Here is a 26,846-nt window from a genome sequence, read left to right on the forward strand (position 1 = left end):
TCAAAATTAAAAGTTTAATTAAAAAAGAAAAAATAGAACAAACCCACAAATCATACTACTTATTTATTGAGCACCTGTTGTATGACCAGGCCCTATTTAAGGTACTTTTACGAATGTTCTTTTTATTTTTTTTTGGAGACAGAGTCTCATGCTTGCCCTGGGTAGAGTGCCATGGCTCAGCCTAGCTCACAGCAACCTCAAATTCCTGAACTCAAGCAATCCTCCTGCCTCAGCCTCCCAAATAGCTGGGACTACAGGCATATGCCACTATGCCCGGCTAATTTTTTTTTTTCTATTTTTAGTAGAGACAGGGTCTCACTCGTGCTCAGGCTGGTCTTGAATTTCTGACCTCAAGAGATCGTCCAGCCTCGGCCTCCCAGAGTGCTAGGATTACAGGTGTGAGCCACCGCACCTGGCCATGAATGTTATTTCTTACTTAATTTTCATGAACTCTCAAAGATTATGCCCATTTCCCAAACAATCTTTCATGGAACACTAAGTCTTTGTGACATTAATAGCCTTCCTTCAAAGGTGTCATGTAAAAGTGGTTCCCTAGTCAAGTAGGTTTGAGAAAGATAAAAATAATTTTTTTTTACTGTAGGATTTTTCAAAGTCTTTAATATATGAATCAACATTATAAATATTCAAAAGGAGGCCATCATACACACCTTTCCTCAAATTTTTTTAATTTTGGAACTGTTCTTTTCATGTAATGTCTATTAACAACTTGCCTGAATAACTAGTATTCCTTATAATAAAACATAATAAATGTTGGGTTATAGTTTTTCTATCAGCATCTCTGCTGAAGTGAGGTTTTATGTGTTATTTCAATTTAAGATACAGATTTACTGTTATGAGCCTGAATATACTTCCGTCATACTGTAGGTGATCCAAACTACTTACCATGTAACAATATAAATAGATCGAAGTACTAATGTGAAGACTAACATTCCATACATGACCTGAATAGGAAAGGAAAATGAAGTTAGTACAATCATTATTCTTTGGCAAAGCAAGTGCATTTTGCCTACCAAAATACCTCTCCAAATTAAATTTAAACACTTATTATTATTTTTTTGAGATAGGGTCTCAATCTGTTGGGCTAGAGTACAGAGGTGTGATCATAGCTCACTGCAGCTGAACTCCTGGGCTCAAGTGATCCTCCCACCTCGGCCTCCTAAGTGCTGGGATTACAGGTGTGAGCCACTGTGCCTGGCCACACTTATTATCTTTCATTATATTTTAAAGAACAGAATTTTTAAAAAATATGTTAATTATGTAAGTACATCTTGCTAACTTCTGAGGAAAAATTAAGAGACTGCTTGTAAATAACCAGCATCAGAAGTCCTATGTCAATTTTAATTCTGAATGGATCCATTAAATTTTAAGTATCTGCTGAAACCTGAACAAATAATGTAATTTTACCTCATACGTCCTAGCTCCTTCCCTTCAGCTTTGATTTCAGCAGATACGGTAATTGTGCTTCCCATTTTCCAACAGTATAAACCTGAACTCTTTTCAACTTTTCTCTTAAATGTCTCTGCATTCATATGCATCTTCCCCCTGCATTCTTTCTGTCATCCCTAGTCTGCAAAGAAGTGATGCCCACTTCTTGACCAAGGTTAACCTATTCTCCTGTGTTCTTTATTGTATATGCTCCCACATCTTCCTAACATTGGCTCCTTTTTCTCTTCTGTATTAAGCATTGGGTGGTTATTACTACCTGGAAAATTGAACCAAGTAGGAAAACTTACATTTTAAAAGTGTGAAATACTAAATTAAAAAAATTTGCATAGAATCCAAATGTACAGCTTAACAAATATTTACAAAGCCAGTAGTTGGGAAAGCACTACCCAGGGCAAGAAATGGATCCCTGTTAACATCCCAGAAGTGCTGCATGTGTGTCTTCCCAGTCCAATTCTCTCCTTTCCTCCTTAGAGGAAACTACTCTTCTTTTATAATAAACATTTGCTTGCTTATCTTTATATGTTCACTAACTTAAACTGGTCACCTAAATATGCATTCCTAAATAAATAGGCTCTGTTTATTTTTGAATTATAATAGAATTTTTATTAACTTTAATTTTAAATTACAACAGAATAGCATTGTATGCATTTATGATTGTCTTATCTTTTACTATTCAGTTATGTTGTCATACATATCCACGGTTTATTGATTTTTGGTGCTACGAACTAATTAAATAAAATACTGCAATTTACCCATTCTACTGTTGATGAACATTTTTAACTTGTTTCCAGTTTTCATTATTATGAATATTCTTATTCACACATTATAGCCCATAAGTAACCAAGTTTCTCTAGGATATGTACCTAAAAATATAATTGCTGCGTCAAAGTGTGTGTGTATGTGTATTATATACACGACTAAAACAGGCAAACTACTTTATAGTCAATTTATACTTCAATCAATGTGTTTCTTTTGCTCCACATACTCACCAACACATGATACAGTAAGACTTCTTCTAAATTTCTATCTATGTGGTTTTGATATGTATTTCTCTGATTATATGTTGAACACTGCATTATCTTTACTGGCCATTTGATGTCCTCTATTATGAAATACCTGTTCAAACCTATTTTTCTATTTGGTCTGTCATTTTCTTACTTTACTTTTTTTTTTTAACTTTAAAAATCTTTTAAAATTCAAATATAACATGCACACAGACACACAAACACAACACAGAAAAGTACTCAAAACATAAGTACACAGTTTGATGATTATCATAAAGCAAACATCTTTGCAATTTTTGACTTTGTATGTCAAAAAATGGAACTTTGACAGCATACCACCTCATTGGTCTCAAGCCCTACACCTTTTTTTCCCCAACATTTACCACTATTTCACCACTAATTTTAGAGTTAGTTTTGTCTGTTTTTCAGCTTTATTGTAAATGGAACCATACAATGAATATTTATTTTGCTAAGCTTCTTTTAATCAAATATGCATATTTTACATAGCCATCCTATTATTGATGAATATTAGGGTCTAATTTTTAGCTATTTATAATAACCCTTATTGTAAACACTTTAATATATATTTTTGGTGTACAAATTGGGCATATGCCTAGGAGTCATATGGATCATAGAATATATGCATATATTCAACTTTAGTAGTTTATGCAAACTCTTTTCCAAAGTGGTCATACCAATTTATACTCCCACCAGCAATGTATGAGGGTTGTTCAGCATCCTTGCCAGCTAGCACTTGGTTTTATGAAGCCTTTTTGATTTTAGCCATTTTGTTGAATGTGTAGTGGTATCTTGATGCATTTTTTTTTTTTTGGATACAGGGTCTCACTCTGTTGCCCAGGCTAGAGTGCAGTGGCCTCATCATAGCTCACTGCAACCTCAAACTCCTGAGCTCAAGTGATCCTCCCCTGCCTCAGCCTCCTGAGTAGCTGGGACTACAGATGCATAAGACCATGTCTTATTTTTTCTATTTTTTATAGAGACAGGGTCTCACTTTTGCTCAGGCTAGTCTCAAACTGCTGGCCTCAAGTGATCCTCCTGCCTCAGCCTTTGAGAATGCTAGAATTATAGGCATGAGCTACTGTGCCTGGCCTCATTGTATTTTTAATTTTCATTTCCCTGATGACTAATAAGATTGAGCACCTTTTCATGTGTTTACTGGCCATTTGGATATACTCTTGTGAACTGTCTCGTCTGTTTTCTATTGGGTCTTCTACTTTCTTTATATTGGTTTTGAAGGAGGTCTTTATATATACTAGCTCTTGTTTGATTATATATGTTGTGAATACCTTACTCCACCCCAATAGCACAGTGGCTTTTGCTGAACCCAATTTCTTAATTTTAAGATAAATGATTAGTGTTGTCCGTGTCTTATAATAATGGGACAGCTATTCATTAAATAGATATTCTTTAATGTCTCTAAATGTGTTTTATAATTTCTTCTATGATTTGAGCCATGGGTTATTTAGAATTATATTTTCTATATCCTAACATAGTTGCATTATAGTGGAAATTATATTCTGATTCCAATACTTTGAAATTTAAGACTTCTGTATCACCCAATATATGCTTAATTTTTGTAAATGTTCTCCAAGTACTAGGAAAAAAAATGACTTTCTGCAGTTTTGGGGTTTGGTATTTTACATATGTCCTTTAGGTCAAGCTTTTTAATCATGTTGTTCAAATCTACATCCTCTATCAATACTGTATCAATTGATGTATTTGTCATTACCTTCTTTCTGACAGCTATGTATTAAAATCACCTAATATTATGGATTTGTCTATTTTTTCTTCTAGTCCTGTCAATTTTTACATTATATATTTTGAGATTATTTTAAAGGTACACATAAATTTTAAATTAGCATAGTTTTTGGATGAATTGAACTTTTTAGTACTATGAAGTAATCACTATTATCGGAAATGTTTCTCCTTTTAAGTCTATTTTATCTGATGCTAAAATAACTATATAGGTTGAGTATTCCTTATAGGAAATGCTTGGGACCAAAAGTGTTTTGGATTTTGGAATATCAGCATTATACTTACCAGTTCAGCATCCCTAATCTGAAAATCTGAAATCCAAAATGCTCCAATGAGCATTTCCTTTGATGTCATATTGGTGCTCAAAAAGTTTTGGATTGGAGGATTTTAAATTTTGGATTTTTGGATTAGGGATACACAACCTATACCATATTTCTTTTGCTTAGTATTTGCACAGTATATTTTTCTATACTTTGTCTTTTAACCGTTCTGTATCTTGATGTTTCAGGTAAACTTTTTTGTAAGGCCTTGATATGACCTCTGCCCCTTGGGTTATTATAGCTTCTCATTTTTATTTAGGATTTTATAATGTAACCATAGAAACTACCTGTGATCTCCCTATTAAATAAACTCCAACAAATATTTATTGAGCATTGTATTAGACCCGGGGGATATAATGGTGTGAATAAAGGGTTAACATCAGGCCTAGACTGATGCAGGTCTGCTTGGGAATAACCTCAGTCTCCCAAAACCTTCGATACAGTGGAGTTGAGATAAATGGGGAGTGTTGTAAAGGACTTCACCCAGGTTGGAGGCTTTGGTAATACATGAGAACAGCATGAAAAGATGCCATATATAAAGAGTGGTAGGATAAAGGGGCTGTAGTTTCTACGTGTTAAAATGACCTCCACTACACTTGGCTCTCATCCCTGGTAGCTGTACACAATTTATGTGGATGAGGGTGCAAAAGAATAGCTCCAGTTCTCCTGATGAGATGATGTTATATCTACTGTAACTCTCAGCCTGTATCCTTCTATAAAGCTAAGTAAACAGTACTAAAATTAAAGCCCTATGAGAGTGTTATTGCCTGCTTAAATCCATAACTGTAGCTATACTGATGTACATGGTGAACAAGAAAGTCATGATCCCTGCTCTCACAGCAGTCAAAGTCTAGTGAGGAGAGAGATAAGTAATGAGACATTTATAATATAATAACTCTGTGACAGGGACCGTACAGAGTACTTTGTAAACACATAGGAAGGCCACCTAATCCAGACTTATGCAGTTTAGAAAGTCTTTCATGGAGGATATGATATTTCATTTTATATCTAAAGCTCAGTTACATTGAGAGAAAGTGGAAGAGAGTTATTGGTATAGCTTACATTCTAGAGACTAGAAGAAAATAGGGATGCTTGAAGTATATTGTTGGAGTATAGGATAGGAAAACTGGAATTGGAGAGCAGAGGTCAAGTCTGGCCTTTCAAATCACATTAAGGAGGTGGACTGTATCTAAGAGCAATGTCAAGTAAATGAAGGTCTCCGCAGTAGCTCAATATGATCAGACTCATGTATTAGGAAGATGTCCTTGTGCTGAGTGGAGAATGAGAGGGAAGTGAGACTGATGGGAAACAGACCAATGACAATGTATTACAGTAATATGAGAGATGGGGACTAGGGTAATATCAGTGGGGATGGAGAGAAATGGCCAGATTAAAGAGGACTAATAATTAATTTGAATAGGAGTTAGGGAGAAAGGAAAGTCAAGGATGATGGCGGCCGGGCACGGTGGCTCACGCCTGTAATCCTAGCACTCTGGGAGGCCGAGGCAGGCGGATCGTTTAGCTCAGGGGTTCGAGACCAGCCTGAGCAAGAGCGAGACCCTGTCTCTACTAAAAATAGAAAGAAATCAGCCAAACAACTAAAATATATACAAAAAAATTTAGCCGGGCATGGTGGTGCATGCCTGTAGTCCCAGCTACTCGGGAGGCTGAGGCAGAAGGATCACCTGAGCCCAGGAGTTTGAGGTTGCTGTGAGCTAGGCTGACGCCACGGCACTCACTCTAGCCCGGGCAACAAAGTGAGATTGTCTCAAAAAAAAAAAAAAAAAAAGGACAATGGCCTGGTTTACGGCTTGGGCAATTAGGTGTACGGCAAAATTTTTTATAGGTTTGGAGAATATATGAAGAAAAGAAAGACTGGGGAAAAAGTGGTGAGTTCATTTCTGTTTATGTTCAGAGTTTGAGGTGTCAGTGAGATATCTAAGTAGAGACCTCTAGGCAGGAGTTAGATATCTAGGTCTAAAGTTTAAAAGAAAAACCAGAACTGAAGAAAGAGATTTAGAATTATCAGCATATAAAAGTCAATGGGAATGGATTTCTCAGGGAGCATGCTGAATATATGAAATGAGGGATTAGGAAACAATCTATACCCTGGCAGTACAATGGGGCTTTTACAAATTAACTTTCTTCTTGTCTAAGAGATCTTCCCATGAAAAAAAAAATTAACTTTCTTCTCTCCAGAGCACTGCCAACCCTGCCCCATACTTCTGATGCCCCACCCCACTAATGGCTTACCCAGTATTTCTTCTTTCCATCTGACTTTATAGGACACTGATTTTATTTGGCTGGCATATATTCAGCTATATAAGCTTGACTTCCCAGGCTCTCCTGTGGGTAGAGATGGCCACATGACCTTTGCCATTTTTTCTATGCATACTCTAATATTACTTTTTTAAAAAAAATAAAAAACAATAGAATATATACTTTTCTGCTTCTTACAGTTTTCATCTAATAATACACATATTTTATAGTGAACTTTTACCTTTCCATATTTAATAGCTATTTTGTCCCCAAACTCCAAAGACTATGAAAATATTATTAGTGTTTTCTCTCTGCTAAAGTATCCTAGGAATATGTTGTATGTAAACTGAGACCTCGTATTCATCCTCAAGGAAGCTAAGAAAAAAAGTAGGCTGTGTTTTATTGCTCAATAAAGACAGAACTAAAGGTGTATTGGGAAAAGCAGAAAAAGTCAAATATTTTGTTCTGTGAGCTGGCATTAAGATGCCTGTGTGGATGAAATTAGGAAATAAAAGAGGGAGAATCAAGTGGGATGGTGCTGTAGCATGGGACCTTGAAAACAGCATACATACTTACTGAACATTGACTAAGAGACAGCCATTAGACTGGATATTCACCAAATATGAAAAGACACACTATTCCTGATCTCAATAAGCTCAGTCTAATAGAGGGGAGACATATATAATCAAATACTTAACACCTGGATTTGGTTTCTAAATTCTGTTCTCCATTGAAAGAAACCAGGGTTCTACGGAGAAATGGCTGATTCCAGGCCTCTGGCAGGGAAAGAACAAAATAAGCCTAAAAGATCTTGTGCCAAAAGGTAAGGAATTCTCAAAGAATGGTGGGGACATGTCAAAAGGACACAAACACCAGCTTCAAAGGGCTTGACTGGCCAAATCTGAGACAATTCGTACACCAAAGTAAATAACAAATCATAACCCATTGGATAAAATAGGAATACATGAGTCCATAGAGTTAAAAATAAATTGAAAGTTTGAAAAATTCACAGTATTTTTATAAGTCTCAAAGTACTACTGTACTATAAAATTCTTACTAATTATGGACAAAGAGTAACTTTGCAGTGAAGTCAGACAGGCACTATCTTAACCAAGTGATCAAAGTTAACATTACCACATTACCAGTAAAGGGACAAACTGAAATCATGCACCGTCTAATTGGATGCAATGACAACTTCTTGCTTTTTTTTTTTTTTTTTTGCTAAGATAAAGTCTTATCAGGAAGCAATAATAATTTGGGCAGTATATAATTGGCACAGGGTTAGACAAATAGGCCAATCAAGCAGAACAAAGAATCCAGAAACAAACTCCATGTTATATCATATATAACAATGATAGTATGGCAGAGCCATGAGAAAAGAAGAGTTTTTCAACAAATGGTGCTGAACTCAGACTTAGCATTCTAACAATGTTCAGTGACTGGCTTCAACGATCTTGGGTAGTAGCTGTTGACAGCCTGATCCCTGACTCATAGTTTTGACAATATGTTTTTTTTTTTTTTTTTTTTTTGAGACAGAGTCTGGCTTTGTTGCCCGGGCTAGAGTGAGTGCCGTGGCATCAGCCTAGCTCACAGCAACCTCAAACTCCTGGGCTCAAGCAATCCTTCTGCCTGGGCCTCCCGAGTACCTGGGACTACAGGCATGTGCCACCATGCCCGGCTAATTTTTTCTATATATTTTTAGTTGTCCGGCTAATTTCTTTCTATTTTTAGTAGAGACGGGGGTCTCACTGTTGCTCAGGCTGGTCTCGAACTCCTAACCTTGAGCGATCCACCCGCCTCAGCCTCCCAGAGTGCTAGGATTATAGGCGTGAGCCACAATGCCCGGCTGACAATATGTTCTTGGAATCAGTTCCAGTACGAGTCAGTAGTTTGAACTATGGCAAAAACAACAGTGGCTCCCCTAGCAGGTTATTTTTTTTTTTAACTTTTTAATTTGAACTAATTTTGGACTTACAAAAGAGTTGCAAAAATAGTACCTTTATATCCCTCAACATGTTTTCCATAATGTTAACATCACATACAATCATTCTGCAATGATCAAAAAAGGGAAATTAACATTAGTACATTATAATTAACTGAAATATAAACTTTACTTGAATGTCACCAATTCTTCCACTAGTGTCCTTTTTCTATGCCAGGATCCTATTCAGGATCCCACACTGCATTTAGTTGTTATTTTTCCTTAGTCTTCCAGTCTAGCAGGCCAGTTTGGCATTATTCCTGGCAGTCATTCCTTGAGGCATAGCCTAGATCCTATTGCTTTATTTCTTCTAAAACTTTTTTTAAAAATTTCAAAATATTAAGGGGGCACAAATGTTTTTGTTGCATGGATACCTTTTATAATGCTTAAGTCGGGGCTTTTAGTGTGCCCATCACTGGAATAGTGGTCACTATACTCGATAGGAAGGTATTTGCCTCTCCCCCACTTCTTGATTTCTAATGACCCTTACCTTCTTTTTGGGCCTGTGTGTGCCCATTGATTAGCTCCTAATTATTAGAGAGTATACGTGGTGTTTGTATTTCCATTCCTGAGATACTTCACTTAGGATAATGGTCTTCAGTTCCATCCAAGATGTTGTAAAAGGCAATACTTCATTCCTTTTTATGGCTGAGTAACATAATACACATACACACCCACACACCCACATACATTTTCTTAATCCACTCATGAGATTATGGACACTTAGGTTGATTCCACATCTTTGCAATTGTGAATTGTGCTGCAATAAACATTTGAGTGCAGGTGTCTTTTTGATAAAATGACTTCTTTTCCTTTGGGTAAATACCCAGTAGTGGGATTGCTGAGTGGAATGGTAAGTCTACATTTATTTCCTTGAGGAATCTCCATACTGTTTTCCATAGAGGTTGTACTAATTTGCAGTCCAACAGTGTATAAGTGTTCCTTTCTCTCCGCATTCATGCCAGCATCTATTGTTTTTTGACTTTTTCATGATGGCTAGTCTGACACAGGTAAGGTGATATCTCATTGTGGTTTTTAATTTGCATTTCCCTGATGATTGGTGATACTGAGCATTTCTTCATGTTTGTTGGCCATTTGTCTATCTTCTTTTGAAAACTTCTGTTCATGTCTTTTGCCCACTTTTTAATGTTTTTTTTTCTTGTTGAGTTCTTTGTAGATTCTGAATACTATATCTTTATCAGATGCATAGTTTGTGAATATTTTCTACCATTCTGTAGGTTGTCTATTTACTCTGTTGATTATTTCCTTCGCCACACAAAAGCTTTTTAATTTCATCAGGTCCCATTTATTTACCTTTGTTGTTGCTGTATATGCCTTTGGGGTCTTAGTGAGAAATTCTTTGCCTAAGCCAATGTCTAGAACAGGTTTTCCTACATTTAAAACTTTGTAAGCATGTAGTTTCTTATATTAAATTCTTTCTTCCTACTTAAAATAGCTAGATTTATCTTTGTTTCCTACTAATGAAGGATGCCTAATACAGACAGGAAACCCAGAAGCCACAAATGAAAAAGTATACATGTTTAACATAAAAGTTAACTTTTATATGGGAAAAGACTACCATAAATAATCAAAAAAATAAAATGACTGAAAAATCATTTGATGTTTATAATAGGCAAATTATTATTTAAAATTTATTAAATTTTAAATTATTACGGGTACATAATAGTTATATATCTTTATAGGATACATGTGATGTTTTGATACAGGTATACAATGTGAATTAATCAAATCAGGGTAATTGGGATATTCATCACCTCAGGCATTTATCATTTCTTTGTGTTAGGAACATTCCAACTCCACTCTTTTAGTTATTTAATATTTTAAAGTATATCCTAACTTACTGTTGATTATAGTCACTTTGTTGTGTTAACTTCTTGTTTTTCCTGCTAAAAATGTATAATCTGAATGTAATCATGACACAACATCAGGTAAATCCAAATTGAGGTAAATCCTACAAAATACTGGCCTGTAATCTTCAGAAGTACCAGGATCACAAAAGTTAAAAAAAGACAAGGAACTGTTTCAGAATGAAGGAGATTAAAAGAAGTATGAAACTAAAACAATACATGATTCTGGGATGGATCCTTTTGCTATAAAAATTATTGGACCAATTGTAGAAATTTGAATAGGGTCTGAGGATTAGATGATAAAAATATGGTTATTTACTTACTTATTTAGCTGGTTAGATTAGTTACGTAAGACAATGTCCTTATTTGTAAGAAATACAGGTATGTCCCAACATGTTGACAACACAGTTTCAAACAGTTCAGGGGAAAAAAGTTCTTTATACTGTTCTTGCAACTTTTTTGTAAGTTTGCTATTGTTTAGAAATAAAAATATTTAAACAATAGGCCAGGCGTGGTGGCTCACGCCTGTAATCCTAGCTCTGGGAGGCCGAGGCGGGTGGATCGCTCGAGGTCAGGAGTTCGAGACCAGCCTGAGCAAGAGTGAGACCCCGTCTCTACCAAAAATAGAAAGAAATTATCTGGCCAACTAAAAATATATATACAAAAAAATTAGCCGGGCATGGTGGCTCATGCCTGTAGTCCCAGCTACTCGGGAGGCTGAGGCAGTAGGATCGCTTAAGCCCAGGAGTTTGAGGTTGCTGTGAGCTAGGCTGATGCCACGGCACTCACTCTAGCCTGGGCAACAAAGTGAGACTCTGTCTCAAAAAAAAATAAATAAATAAATAAATAAATATTTAAACAATAAAGAATTCCATTCTAACCTACAAGGATAATTATTGGCTTCACATTTGGATCTGTAGTGGGAGCTGAGGTCTTTTATTCTAGGTGAAAGGCATTCAGTTCACCTGTGGTCAAGAACAGGTCATCAGGCCAGGCACAGTGGCTCATGCCTGTAATCCTAGCACTCTGGGAGGCCGAGGCAGGAGGATTGTTTGAGCTCAGGAGTTCGAGACCAGCCTGAGCAAAAGCGAGACCCCGTCTCTACTAAAAATTGAAAGAAATTAGCCAGACAACTAAAAATATGTAGAAAAAATTAGCCGGGCATGGTGGCACATGCCTGTAGTCCCAGCAACTCAGGAGGCTGAGGCAGAAGGATTGCTTGAGCCCAGGGTTTGAGGTTGCTGTGAAGTAGGCTGACGCCACGGCACTCTAGCCTGGGCAACAGAGCAAGATTCTGTGTCAAAAAAAAAAAAAAAAAAAAAATCCGAGAAATAATTTCAAAATAAGTATATCAAACTCCTCTTCCTTTTTATTTTTTTAGCAACAGGGTCTTGCTCTTTCACCCAGGTTAGAGTACAGTGGCACGATCATAGCTCACTCCAGCCTCCAACTCCTGGGCTCAAGCAAATGGATCCTGCTGCCTCAGTCTCCAGAGTAGCTGAGACTACAGGCACACACCACCACAACCAGCTATTTAAACACTTTTTTGTAGAGATAGGGTCTTGTTATGTTGCCTGGGCTGGTCTCCAGTGCCTGGCCTCAAGCGATCTTTCCCCCTTGGCCTCTCAAAGTACTGGGATTACAGGCGTAAGCCACTATGCCCAGATCTCTTCTTTGGTTTTGAACATACTCTTCTCTTAGCCTAGAATCCCTGCAAACTCCTATTTAAGTCATAGCTTAAATGATACATGCTCTATAAAGTGTCATTCCAGGTACATTTAGGCATGCCTTCCTTGCTTCCACTGATCTGTTTACATAATTATAAATGCTGCATTTAATCAAATGATCTCTTTAATACTCTGGCCTCATCTCCTCACTGCTAATGATCTTTCCCTACCCTGTCTCAGCTACCTACTTTCACGGGCATACCCCATTGATTCATAAAACAAGTATTTAATCATTACCTACTATTAGTTTATTAAGTATGAAATGTCCAATTTCCTTAAGTATGAAGTTCGACAAATTGATATCTCTGACATTTCACTTTGACACTTGTTTTATTTTTATTGTGAAGGTACGTCCTCATTCTTTCAAACACATAGTTTTGCTTGTGATTATCTTTCATATTTTTTTTTAAAAGCAATTTTTGTGAAACCATCCATAAGTCAAAAATTCGAGTTATTTTTGAATATGAGTTCCATCATCGAACCAATGCAGTGCAAGCAGCTCAAGATATCAAAGAAGTGTTTGGGAAGGATGTGGCTAACAAACACACAGTACATCGATGGTTTGAGAAATTCCATTCTGGTGCTTTTAATCTTGAAAATGAGCCATGTGGGTGACCTAAGACCAAGGTGGATAATGATCAGCTAAAAGCTATAGTGGAAGCAAATCCATCTCAACCTATTTGTGAATTAGCAGCAAGGTTTGATGTTACCATTCCAACAATATTGGACCATTTGAAACAAATCAGCAAGGTAAAGAAGGTGGATAGATGGGTTCTGCATAAATTAAATGAGCATCAGAAGAGAAATCATCTCGAAGTTTGCCTTTCTTTGCTGTCACGACATAAAGGTGAACCATTTCTACACTGTATTGTGATGTGTGATGAAAAATGGATTCTTTTTGACAATTACAAGTGTTTGGCACAATGGTTGGATAAAGATGAAGTGCCAAAACACAGCCCCAAACTGAATATTCATCAAAAAAAGCTAATGGTGTCTGTTTGGTGGTCCAGCACTGGTAGTGTCCACTACAACTTCATGAAACCTGGTCAATCGATTATAGCGGATGTCTACTGCAACCAATTGGCCGAAATGATGAGGATGCTTGCAATTAAAATTGCAGCTGAGATTGGTCAGTAGATACAGGCCAATCCTTTTGGAAGACAATGCTCGACCACATGTCCCACAAACAACACTGCTCAAACTACAGTAGCTGGACTTGGAAACTCTCTGTTATCCACCATATTCACCAGACCTTGTACCAACTGACTACCACTTCTTCCAGGCTTTGGACCACTTCTTGAAAGGACAAATATTCAATTCCCAACAAGCTGTGGAAAACGCCTTATGTGATTTCATGGCCACTCGGTCTCCAGGCTTCTTCGCTGCTGGCATAAACAAGCTACCATTAAGATGGCAAAACTGTGTTTATCATTAAAGCACATACTTTGATTAATTGTACTGCTTCCTGTTTGAGATATAATAAACTACACTTTTGATTCGAAGTCAGACATTTCATATTTAATGACCTAATATTTGCCACTCTTCTAGGCTATGAGGATGCAGCTCCTTGCTTTCACAGGGCTTGCATTCTAGGTTTGTAATGAGGGAGACAAAATAAATAAATTACATTTGAAATAAACACACATACATACATAATGTCAGGGTTTGATACATGCTAAGAAGAAAATTAAATCAGGACAACAACACAGAGAAGGATGTGGTGTAATTTTAGATAGAGTTGACAAGGAAGGCCTCTGTGCTAAGTTAACATTTGACCTGAATGAAGGGAGGAAGTAAGCCATTAGACAGCTGGGATATTGGTATCCTTAGCAGTGGGAACAGTAAGCACAAAAGTTCTAAAGTAGAAACAAGCTTGTTGTGTTTGAAATATAAAGCAAGAAGGCAGTTTGAGTAGAGAAACCAAAGGAGGAGGCAAGATGTCCCCCTACTCTAACATGGTTTTTCTTTTTTTAATAGCACTTACCTTCTAATATATAAGTGTATTATAATATAAATTTGTTTGTTGTATCAATAGTTTTATTGTTTCTTATTATATTCTAGCACTGTTGTATTTTTTCATCCTTTCTCAGTGAACTCTAAACTTGTCTCTTTACCTCCCCTTTTACTTCCTTCATCCAACCCCTTAGGTAGCCTTCCAATGAATCTTTCTAAATGAGAATCTGATCTGGTCATACTGCAGCTTAAAAGCCTTTAATGGTCCCCAATGCCTATAATTTTAAGCATAGCATAAAAGACTCTTCATGATCTAACCCCTCACCAGTAATCCAAACCTCTCTCTTACAGCTAGGACAGCCACACCAAATATTTATAGGATACCAGTGCTTTATAAAAGGTTTTCTACAGAAGTATTTCCAGTGTCAGAGGAAGGATGATTTATTCCTGATGGACAGAGATAGGAGAGGCACAACTGAAAACACAAATTTCTTTGAGGTTTCCTATTTCATCCTAAAAATTCATGTGGTCACTGTATTCTATAATGTATCTACATTTGTTTTAATAAAAGAAATTTAATCCCAACAATATGCTTAAAATAAATGTTCTAGGAAGACAGGCCATTTTCATATGCAGTCAGTGGTTTTGTAAATACCTCAGCATGCTACCACAAACCTCTGGGTGAACTTGTATTCCTGTTTCATGTGCAATAGTTACCAGTCCACACTTACGTAACTTAACACATGCTTCTCTCTGGATGGAATATCCTTCCTCAACTTGTCTACTTTGCGACATGTTGTTGATCCTTCAAGACTCTCCTGAAGCCTTTCCTCTGAGTCATCTAAGCAGACCAAACATGCCTTTGTCTGTATTAGCACTATTTTTACATATTTATTGTAAGAATTATATGCTGTAATTATTTTTTACAAGTCTATATTCCTGATTAGACAGTGACCTCCTTGAGACCAACAATCACATCTTATTTGCCTTGGCACATTAATAGTAGTTAACATTTACTGAGTGTTTATTATGTGACAAAGGTTTTATATGTAGTATTTTATTCAATCCTCAGACAACCTTAGGAAGTTATTATACCAGTTTTAGAGCTAAGGGATAATAATAAGCTCCTTAAAAGGAGAGACCTTGCTATTTTATTCACTATTGTATCTCTTGTATCTAGTAGGGTGCCTGGCACATTGAAGGCACTTAAAAAGTGTTTGTTGAACAGTGAAGAAACCAAATTTCTGAGAGCTTAAGTATCTTGTCCAGGGTGTACAGCTAGTACGTGGAGGAGACTAGATTTGAATCCATGTCTACTTGACTTTTTTTTTTTTTTTTTTTTTTTTTTTATTTTTTTGAGACAGAGTCTCGCTTTTTTGCCCGGGCTAGAGTGAGTGCCGTGGCATCAGCCTAGCTCACAGCAACCTCAAACTCCTGGGCTTAAGCGATCCTCCTGCCTCAGCCTCCCGTGTAGCTGGGACTACAGGCATGTGCCACCATGCCCGGCTAATTTTTTTCTATATATATTTTTAGTTGGCCAGATAATTTCTTTCTATGTTTAGTAGAGACGGGGTCTCGCTCTTGCTCAGGCTGGTCTCAAACTCCTGACCTCGAGTGATCCACCCGCCTCGGCCTCCCAGAGGGCTAGGATTACAGGCACGAGCCACCGCACCCAGTCTCTACTTGATTTTAGATTTTAAAGACTCTGCTCTACTCTCTCTATCTCCAACTTCCAGCTCAGAATTTGGTACTGAGAAGGCATACAGTGGATATCTGTTCAATGCATGAAAGTCTTTTACCTTTAGATTATTATCTGCTTCACCCGAGCATCCCCCATTTCTTGATTACTCTATCCTGATTTTTAATCTCTAGGACATAAGCCACAATGGGCATGGGGACCTAGCTTTCATCCTGCTTCCTTTCTTATCAGTAAATATTATTGCTATACATGGAGAAGAAAATAATATTACTGGAAAAACACATGGATATTACAGCAGGGGAAGTTACATTAATAGTTATTTCTATTACATAAACATAGTGTCAAATAAGGTCTAAAATACAAAATGAAAAATTGATGGTCTCAAACTTATAAAAATTAACCTAAAACTTCCAAATGTATTATTTTGTAGTTATGATTTTTTTCTTAGAAAAAGCAAGAAATTTATAAAAACTGAAATATTCTTCACATAAATTAACTTTGTTTTTTATACTGTTAAAAATTCTTTCAAAATAAAAGGGAAATTATATAATGACCTCATTTCAAGTTACAATAAACAAGAAAGGGAGGATGTCCTTTCCTGTGGCATCTACTTTCAGCTGGCCTGAAGAAAAGCAAGGCACAATAATGCAGTTGTGGAATTTACTTCAAAAAACAGATTTCAGTTCGATGACTTTTGTATAGCTTGAGCTTAAAAAGTGACAGCATTTGATTACTTTTTATCTAAACACAAAATATTTTAAAACTACAAAGCCTCTGACACTTATCTACTCCTACTAAATCCCTGAAACGTGTGCTTATTTATTTATTTCTTTACTTACTTTTGTTTGTTTGCTACTTTGTTAAAAGGATGGTGACTAGGAATCAGACAAACCTAGATTACAATCCTGGCTCTGCCCCTTAATATCTGTGTCACCCTGAAGCAAATTATTTTAATATCTCTAAGCTCGATTACCTCAAAAGGCGAAAGACATGTACAATCTGAAGAGAAACCAGAGTATTCATTACCTTAAAATATGGATAATAATCACTAGTAGGACTGTTGGTAAGATGAGAAGTCTGTGTAGTAATGAGCATAGTACCAGGCACAAGGTAGTAGTCAAGAAATAATAGCTCTTTACTTAAGGTCTGCTACTTTATTTCACTCTGGTTTCATAATGGGAAGCACTTAATTTACCATTTCCTACAACAAAGTTTCCTGTGTTTGCTTCCTTCAATGTAAATAACCTCCCATGTTAAACAACTTATTAAAATATATTAGGGGGAGAATATTCAAGGAATTTCCAGTCTGTCTTCCTGGTTCCTTCTGCTTGTAAGAGCAATGTGATTGACACCTGCATTACTGAATACCAACAGCCAGCTGGACCTGGGCATTGGCTGTCCCAGGTAGATTCCTGTTACCCACACCTGGCTCCTAAAGGCATTTGAGTTTGCAATCTCTGTTTTGAACACTGAACTTTCCTAGGACATTTACCACTGCATTTTCAAAAGTTGTATCTGCATATAATTTCCTAGAAAAGGAAAACACAAAGCAGGCATATATTGTTAAACAATCAAATGTTGATAATTTAAAAAAAGTTACCTGATGGAATACAGGCTCTTTTACCTTAAGGTAAACCTGCAAAATATTAGAAGGAACACATGTGAATGAAGTACATCACGGAGAGAGAAAAATCCTCTTCCCACTACTCTGCAAATCCCAAACCTCTTTTGCTTCCCCCATCCTGCTTAGACTTGACTCCAGCCATGTAAAACCAATGAGATCAGGTAGCATGTCACAGAAGAGCTAGTACCTACAGGGGGACCTACCCCAGTGATAGTCCTGCCATGGTAAACAAAATGTTTCAAATCTATTGTGGACTACTCTGACCTCTTGGCCTCTGCATCAGCATTAAGGAGGGATAAAGGTATGGATACTCATGAGGAGTAAGGAGGTTACATGGACAATCCCTGTAGCAGATCTGTTCTACAGTAGAGAGAACACTGGACTCTAAAGTTAGAGACGGGAGTTAAATTTCAAACTCTGCCCCTTATTTGCCACACACCTTCAGCAAATCATTTAATCAAAATACTTATTTTCCTTATCTGGATAATGAAGAATAATAATGCTGAGGAATACCAGAAAGTGTCTGACACCTGATAGCTGCTCAGTAAGTGAAGACATTTAAAACAAGTGTCTCGCACTCTCTTCTGCTTCCAAAAATCTCTCACTCTCCTAGATGCATTGCCAGTTACAGCAACCCTACTTTTAGGCTCCCAGTGTCATGTGGATGATTAAGTTCAGTGCCATTTTAAGACTTAACATGTATGTATTGCCCTACAGGAGCACATTTTTAAATGACATGGCACAGGGGAATCAAAATTCAAATCATAACCCTTCAGTAACTCTCATCACATACAAGACAGAGTTCAAATTTCCTTTTTCTTTTTATATCCCAAGTCATCAAGCAAAAAGTTCACATTTCCTAGCCTGACATTCAAAGCCTTCCATGACTCCTACCTTTCTGTTTGGCCTCACTGCTGTCTTCTTGTCTCCTCATCTAAAGCTTCAGAAAGTACTGTGCTTCCTCAAATGTGCTAGTTTCATGCTTCTGCGTCTTTAAACATGCTGCTCTTTACTTTGTTCAGAAATCCTACCCTATTCATTGCTCATCATTTAAGATTCAATTCAAACTATACCTCCTTCTTGAAGTCTTTTTTGATCCTTGATCTGTGATGTAGCAGAAATAACCATTCACTCTCCTTTCTACTACCACTGTCCATGTACAAACTTTAAGGCATTTATTAGTTTGTTTCTCTCCCTATGAGACTATAATCTCTTTGATAGCAAGGACTGGGCTTAGATATTTTTATATCCTCACTTAATGTAGCGATCTCATAAAATTTTACATGATTTTATAATTTGGCTACAGAATTTCTTATTTTCAGAGAAAGTTTTTACCCTCACTACAAAAAAGACCAGATTATTTCCCTGAAACACCAATCAAGCTTTAAGAGTATAAGGTGCATGAGACATTATATATTTGTAACTCTAAACCCAGTAAGGGAGAATGCTTTTAATCTCTGAAATTCCTTATTTCAAAAAACTAATTTCCCTTTATATAGTTAATGCTATCAGATTCCCATTGTTATTAATAAAAGCAATGCAAAAGGGCATGCCTCTTAAAGACATTTTTTTTAAGGCAAAGAATTATGGAGTCCTTACTATGTAGCAGGTATTAATTTTCACAACTAATATAAAATGTATACCATTATTACCTTCATTTTACAGATAAGAAAACTAAGGCTGAGGGAGATTAAGTAACTTGCTGAAAGTCTCACAGTTACTAAATAACAGTGTTGGATCCAAACTCAGATTTGACTGACTCCAAAGCCTGTTTTTGGTATCATCTCTTAACTTACAAAGGGGTCTCTCTAGTCTTAACCCTGCCATCAATTCCGTATATAAACTTGGTTGGCCAGGCAAGTCACTTTTTGGACTTTATTCTCTTCTTTTATACAGTAACAAGACTTCATTTCACCTCTGAAGTTCTAGGATTCTTTCAGGATTAACCAATATGTAGTTCAGGCAAAGGAATGTAGAAACCTAAGAAAATAGTGTATATGTGCTCTTTCTACTTCCTATTCAACATCTCAACTAACTGAAATCTAACTTCTGCCTCCATCAATTTACTGCTGAAAGTATCATCATTAAGGCTACCTGGTTCTTCTAATTGGACATTTCTATTAGTTAGCTCTCAATCTTCATTTTATTCATCCTTTCAGAGACAACTAATACTGTTATTTACTTTTCACTTTTAGATATCTTTGTATTCTGTGACATCAGGCTCTCCTAGCTTTCCTACATCTCTGATTACTTTTTCTCAGTGTCCTTTGCTGGCTCCATTTCTTCTACCTGGCCCTCAAATGTCAGCATTCCATAGGGTTGTAGCTTTAATGGTCTATGCTATTTCTGTGCCAGTTCATCTATTCACACATTTCTAGTACTACCTACACACTGACAACTCTGAAATCTACATATTTAGCTCAGCCTACCTGTTAAGCCTCCGATGTCTTTAATGCCAGACACCTCAATCTCAACATATTTCAAGTGGAACTTAATCTATCCTTACTAAATCTCTCCCAATTTTACCAGTGGTGATGATTTAATGAGACAACAAAAGTAAAGTACTCAGTATAATATCTGGCACATAGTAAGTAATTAAAAATGGTAGTTCATTATGTTGTTCCAAGGTTCTATGCCTATGAACATCAATAGTGTATTTAGAAATGCTTCACCACACCCTTGCCCAGGGGCCTCATGAACTCCTAATTATCAGTTAAAATCTAGCTCAAATGCCTCTCTGAAACTTTCCTAGGCCCACTCTTGCAGACTCGATGACCCTCCTTTGTCTCATCACTATATAACTAGTTTTTAACTCTGTTAGTGCAATGACTATCTTTTGATGCAATTTTTTGTTTGCATGTCTGACTTCCCTAATAGAATGAGCTCCTCACAGATAGCAACTGCCTCTTAGTCATCTTTGTATTTCTGGTGCCTGATATGGTAGATTTTCAATAAATATTTGTTGAAATAAATATTTTCTTAATACAAAATGCAATTCACTTGAGGAAAAAAAGCACTAGCATAGGATCAGAAGTGATTAGCTACCTTATTTGGAAAAGGTTAACCATTAAAATAGTCACACTAGGCCCAATGAAGCAGAGCCAATTTCATTTTTAACAAACAGGAGATAATATATCCATCGACGAGATAAGTTAATTTTTTTCCATTGCTACTGAATATTTACCTTTTGACTTTTTCCCTTTAAAAAAAAAACCCAGATTTTAAAAAGTGATTTTAATTACAGTGAGTAATAACACTTGAACAGGAAACAAAGAAGCAGTATCTGTCAGTGAGATAGTCTAGTTTTGTGTAGAAACATTTCAGTTTGACAGCATGAAGCAAATACTGGAAGCAAAATATGCTGAACTCCATAAATGGCTAATTCACATGCTTAATCTGTTAGAACAAAATATGACTTACTGTGGTTACTATTAAACTGAATAGAACTAAGGTAAAAAGCAGATGGTAGTTTACTGAGTTCTTGATCTTGAAACATTCAAACCTTTAAAAAAAAAAAGAGAGAGAGAGAAAGAAACTTTTTTTAGAATATATAACTACGAACAAATAGGAACTCCAAGTGGCAAACTAGGAACTACTTTGCCACTTGCCCATATGTCTCTGTAATCTAGTGATACCTATCATTTGTTTCCACCCACATTATTATCTAGGAAAACCTACACTGCCTGTAGCCCCCAAGAAGCTGGAGGGACTAGCAGAAGACCCCTGACTTAAGCTGGGACAATGAAAGGCTATCTTCTGAAAGTCTGAAGTTTGGGAGCCAGAGACCAAATCAATTAAATATAGAGAATCAAAGTATAAAGTCATGGACTGGAGGTCTAAGGCTGATATTTGGGGGCAGCCAAATTAAATGAACAAGTGAATAAATGAGCAAGAGAAGAATCTGCAGAGAGAGAAAAATAAAGGAGATACAAACATTTGAAGCCATGTGGAGAGGAAGGAATGCAGAAAAGAGGGAGGGAGGAAGAAGCTGCCCTTCTAGTTCCAGTGAGGTGAGGCTGTCCTTTCTGCTATTGTGTTCCATATAATTTTTTCATGTCCTTACAATAAATAAATGTCTCTTAACTCAAGCTAGCTTGACCAGGTTTCTGTATCTTGCAACTAATGATCCCTAACTAAGGAACACTATTATAGAAAATATCACTCTAATTACTTCTTCTCTTATCTGTCTCCCCAACTAGCCTGTGAATTCCTTGTGTACAGGAATAAAATCTTATTTTTTTTTTCAAATACCTAGCAAAAGGATAGTGCCTGACACACAGGAGATGTTCAGTAAATAAGGAAATATGAACAAATAATTAGCCATCAGTAAGTATCCAACCTTTGAGGACTATGTCTTAGTATATAGACAGCGGGAGTGTTCACTTAAGTTTACTAACTGGTTGTGGGAATTGGACCCAACTTTTACTTCCTTATCTATAAAAAAAGGTGGCTGGAACAGATGCTCTCTAAGATCTCTTTTGCCTTTAAATTCTGACTTTATGACTTGGAAGATGATAAAAATGTTGACCTTTAAATGCTATGAATTTATAGCTTGAAAGGTGATAGAAAAGTTAAGTGAGATATTTGTAAATTATAGTTACTCTTTTCATTCTGTCAGTAGTTTGGAAATTTCTGTTTATCATTTCAAATGTCCTCAAAGCAGGCTATCTGTTAAGAAACCAAAGGTCTTTAGGAGGCCTGGCTTGTATTTATCACCATGGTTATCTCACTTTATCATACACAGTCACTTTCTTATCTGTCTCCTTCCTTGGACAAAGAGTTCTTTGACTCTTTGTATCTACAAAGCCTAGTATTATGCCTAAAACAAAGGAGGTTTTCTAGTACATGCTTCGCAAATGAACAAGCACATAGAAAGCAAGGCAGGTTTAAAAATGGTTAGAGGTCTAGACTGCTTTGCATACTTGATATGTTCAAAGAATATCCTAAGGAATCAAGAGAAAAATTATTAAGTGAAGTTAGCAAGGTCATGGGATAGAAGGTCATATACCAAAATCACTTGTATTTCTAAATGCTAGCAATGAACAATTGGAAAATAAAGTTTTTGAAAAGCAATAATATTTAAAATAGCAGCTCAAATCATGAAAAAAAAAACAGGGTTAAATTCAACAAAGATTTATGCACTGAAAATCACATAACATCACTTAAAGAAAACCTAAATAAATGGAGAAATATATCACATTCATGGTTTGGAATACTTAATGTTAAGATACCAACTGTCCCCAGTTGATCTATAGAATTAATGAAATAACAATCAATCTTCCAGGAGGCTTTTTTGGTAAATTGCCAAGCTGACTCTAAAATTTATGGGGAAATGCAAAGGACCTAGAATTCCTAAAGCTATGTTGAAAAAGAATAAACTTAGAGGACTTACTCTAACTGATTTCAAGATTTACAATAAAGCTACAGTAACCAGACATATGGGTATTGACATGAAGATACACACAGTGATCAACAGAATAGAGAAAAAAAAATCAAGATAATTTAATACAGAAAGAATAGTCTTTTTGAAAGAGGGTTCTGGAATAACCAGATACTAGTAGGGGAAAATATGATCCTTGACTTTACCTTATACCATATACAAAATTAACTCAAAATGGATCATAGACCTAGATGTAAAACCTAAAGTTATAAAACTTCTAGAAAAAAAAATAACAGAAAATCTTTTTGACCCTGGGAAAGGCAAAGATCTCTTAGGACACAAAAAACACTAGTCATAAATTTTTTTAAATAAACTGGACTTCATAAAAATTTAAAACTTCTGTTCTTCAAAAGGCACTGTTAAGAAAATGAAAAGACAATTCACAGACTGAGAAAAATATTTAAATACAAATATCTGACAGGACTTGAACCCAAAATACATACAGAATTTTTACAACTCAATAAAAAGAAAATCCATTTTATAAAAATGGGCAAAAGATTTTAACAGATGTTTTATAACATAAGATATACAAATGGCCAATTAACACATGAAAAGATGCACATTATCATTAGCCATGAAGGAAATGCAAATTTAAACACCTCAGAGATAGTACTTCATACTCACTAGAATGACTAAAATCAAAAAGACTGATAATACCAAGCATTAGCAAGGATATGTAGCAAATGGACTCTCATATATTGCTAGAACTGTAATAAGGTACAGTGAAATTGGAAAAGAGTTTGGTAGTTTCCTATAAAGTAAAACATATACTTACCATGAGACCCAGAAATTCCAATTCTAGGTATTTACCCAAGAGAAATGAAAACATATATTCAAACAGAGACTTGTAAACAAATGTATATAGTCAGTTGCTTTATTCATAATAGCCCCAAACTGGCAACAACCTTAATGTCAAACATTGGTGAATGGAATATCCATATAATGCAATACTGCTTGCAATAAAAAAAAATGAACTACTGATATAAATAACAACATAGGTGAATCTCAAAAATACTATACTGAACAAAAGTCAGATACAAAAGAATACATATTGTATAACTCCTTTTATATAAAATTTAAGAACAGAGAAAACTAATCTATAATTATAGAAAGCAGATCAGTGGGGGCTTGGAGCTAAGGGTAGGAATCGGGATTAACTGTAATAGGGCAAAAAGAATGTTCTAAAGTAATGGAAATGTTCTATTTCTTGATATAAGGGAAATGGGTACATGGAGTGTACATTTGTCAAAACTCATCACATTGTACATTTACACTGGGTGCATTTTATTACAAGTAACTTATACCTCAATGAAGTGGATTAAAATTATTTCAGCCTTTTCAGTTCCTTCTAAGTGTCATTTAAAGTGTACTATGGCAGGTTTTTTTCTGAACGGGAGAATATGAGCATAAATAGGTGTTGCAGAAGATTGTTGAGAAGAGATTAGAATGCCGGGGCATAGTCTTTAAGGAAAAAGACTTTTTATACTCTTTTTTTATACCCCTTTTTAATACTCTGAGGTGGCAGCAATGATGAAACTTATGTTTTATTCATAATGACAGGATACTATACTCCGTTTTCATATAATGGCAAGCTCTACCCTTTTCTACTCCATTGAACTTTGTATATGTCTCAGGTGTAGTATTAATCACATCACATGGAGGCTGCCTGTTTCTGGTTCTGTTTCCTTTACTAGGCTACAAATTGCTTGAGGTAAAAGACTACTTGTTGCTTAAATTTTCCAATTCCTAGCCCATATCACAGTGCTTGTTACATGAATAGCATAAAATAAGTTTGTTTTATAAACAAATAAACCATGTAATCTTCACAGGAAATAAGTACTCTACCCTCTATTTTTTACAAACGAAGAAAGAGAAAGATTAAGGGAATTACTGAAGCCCATGCAGTTGGTAAGTGTCAGAGCTGGAAACTGAACTACAATATCCTTCACTTTTAAGAAATATCTACTATTTCTTAGCATTAATCCATTATTTGATGATTATGTGATTCTTTTCAATATGATCATTATTATGATCATCGATATGATCATCATTGCTATCTCAAGAATACATATCTTCTTCTAAAATATATAAATATCAGAATAGTTTAAAAATATGTTCTTAAAAGAAGCTCATTTGAAACTATTTTTTTAGATCAGGAGTGGCAAACTATGGCTTAAGGGCCAATTTCTCAGGTTTTTTAAAATAAAAATTTACTGGAACGCAGTCATGCCCCTTTGTTTACATATTATCTATGGCTACTTTCAAGCCACAAGAGCAGAGCTGAAGAGTTGCAACAGAGACCTTAGGCCCACAAGGTCTAATTTACCATTGTCCCTTTATATTAATAGAAAAAGTTTGCCAATCCCTGTTGTACATCTTCTTACCTAACTTAAAAATAGGGCTTGATGCCATACAAATCTTAGTAGCTAAATGAGCATTCTTCCTTTTATTGTTTCTGGATAAAAATCAGTCTTCGTAAAGGTAAGAGTCAACAGCGGTATCATTCAGTACAGCTCATTAAAAATGAAAGAAAAAAACCTTTCAGTTACTTTAGTGTGTACTATTCACTTTTGGGAGAGGTATCATGATATAGAAGTCAGATATGAACTGGGTCAAATTGTGGCTCTATCACTTAAAAGCTTTGTTACTAGGGCCTGACTCAGATATATGGGTCCTTACACAGGCTTAGTAATTTTTTACTCCTCCAAACACATATTCTTTACATATTTGTTTAACATTTAGAAATGCTGAATGCTGCAGGGTGATGGGTGAAGGAGGCTTTCCTCTAATGTTCCCAGCAATTTAGCTGGAGCCCAAACTTGCATACCCTAACTCAACAAAATAAAAAACCTATAGGTAAGCTCATCCACCCTCCTTAGAAAGCACATTTAATGATCACCTGTTGTTATTCGATCAGGAAAGGTCCCACTTCTATACTTTCATCACATACCAAGGCAGCCTATCAAAGTGTTCTTCCAACCTCTACTTAAGAAGGATTCTGACCATTGTAATTTTCTACATCATGACATATTTCCAAGGATATTTTACTGTCCCCTAGAGATTATTTACCTAGGCAATGACATGGCTGACATGCTTTTAAATCAAGCTCTGTTTATATCCTTAGATAAGTTACTAAATCTCTCTGTACTTTATACTTCTTTGTCTATAAAATTGGGACAATATCCACTTATCCTGCGTAATTGTTGAGAATTAGAGATGGTGTAGTACAACTGCCTAGTACAATACAAAGTCAATAAATATTAGCATATATTAATGTTATTATCATAATTGCTTTTATCTTTCAAGATTGATTTTTTCCCCGATACTCAGGAAATAAAAATTAACTTGATAATGAAACAAACAGAATATGACCAGAAAGAGAACTTTGGACTGGTAAAGGTTTGTAAATTGTTTCATTATTCTCTTCCATGTTTGTAAATAACCAGTCAAAATAAGGATATCCTTGGCAGCATTTATTCTAATTTAGAATAAGAAGAATTTAAAGGAAACAAATATATATTTATTATAAAAGATAACTTCAAAGCAAAGAGGAGATTAAAATGACATAATCACTATATAACTACTAGACGTGCACTTCACTTTTCTGATAAGCTTCCGGTCAGGAATGATAATAGTGCACAGAAACTTAAAAACTTTTATGGCATAATATAGAAAATTTTCATCTAAATTGGTACATATTCTTCACTCAAGGAAAGGCAAATTACGCA

General features: G+C 35.8%; 1 protein-coding gene across 2 annotated transcripts in view; it reads right to left on the bottom strand.

Annotated features, from left to right (window-relative positions):
* Positions 1–26,846, bottom strand: part of ACER3 (alkaline ceramidase 3) — a 127,177-nt gene that overhangs the window by 18,363 nt on the left and 81,968 nt on the right. For both annotated transcript variants that reach the window (XM_045557301.1, XM_045557302.1), the window contains exons 5-7: positions 21,099–21,180; positions 17,655–17,690; positions 904–962 (exon numbers count right to left, since the gene is read on the bottom strand). In XM_045557301.1, coding sequence (XP_045413257.1) covers positions 904–962; positions 17,655–17,690; positions 21,099–21,180 — 177 coding nt within the window. The remainder of the gene's footprint in view (positions 1–903; positions 963–17,654; positions 17,691–21,098; positions 21,181–26,846) is intronic.

Source organism: Lemur catta, chromosome 7 (assembly GCF_020740605.2).
Source record: "Lemur catta isolate mLemCat1 chromosome 7, mLemCat1.pri, whole genome shotgun sequence".
Lineage (NCBI taxonomy): Eukaryota > Metazoa > Chordata > Mammalia > Primates > Lemuridae > Lemur > Lemur catta.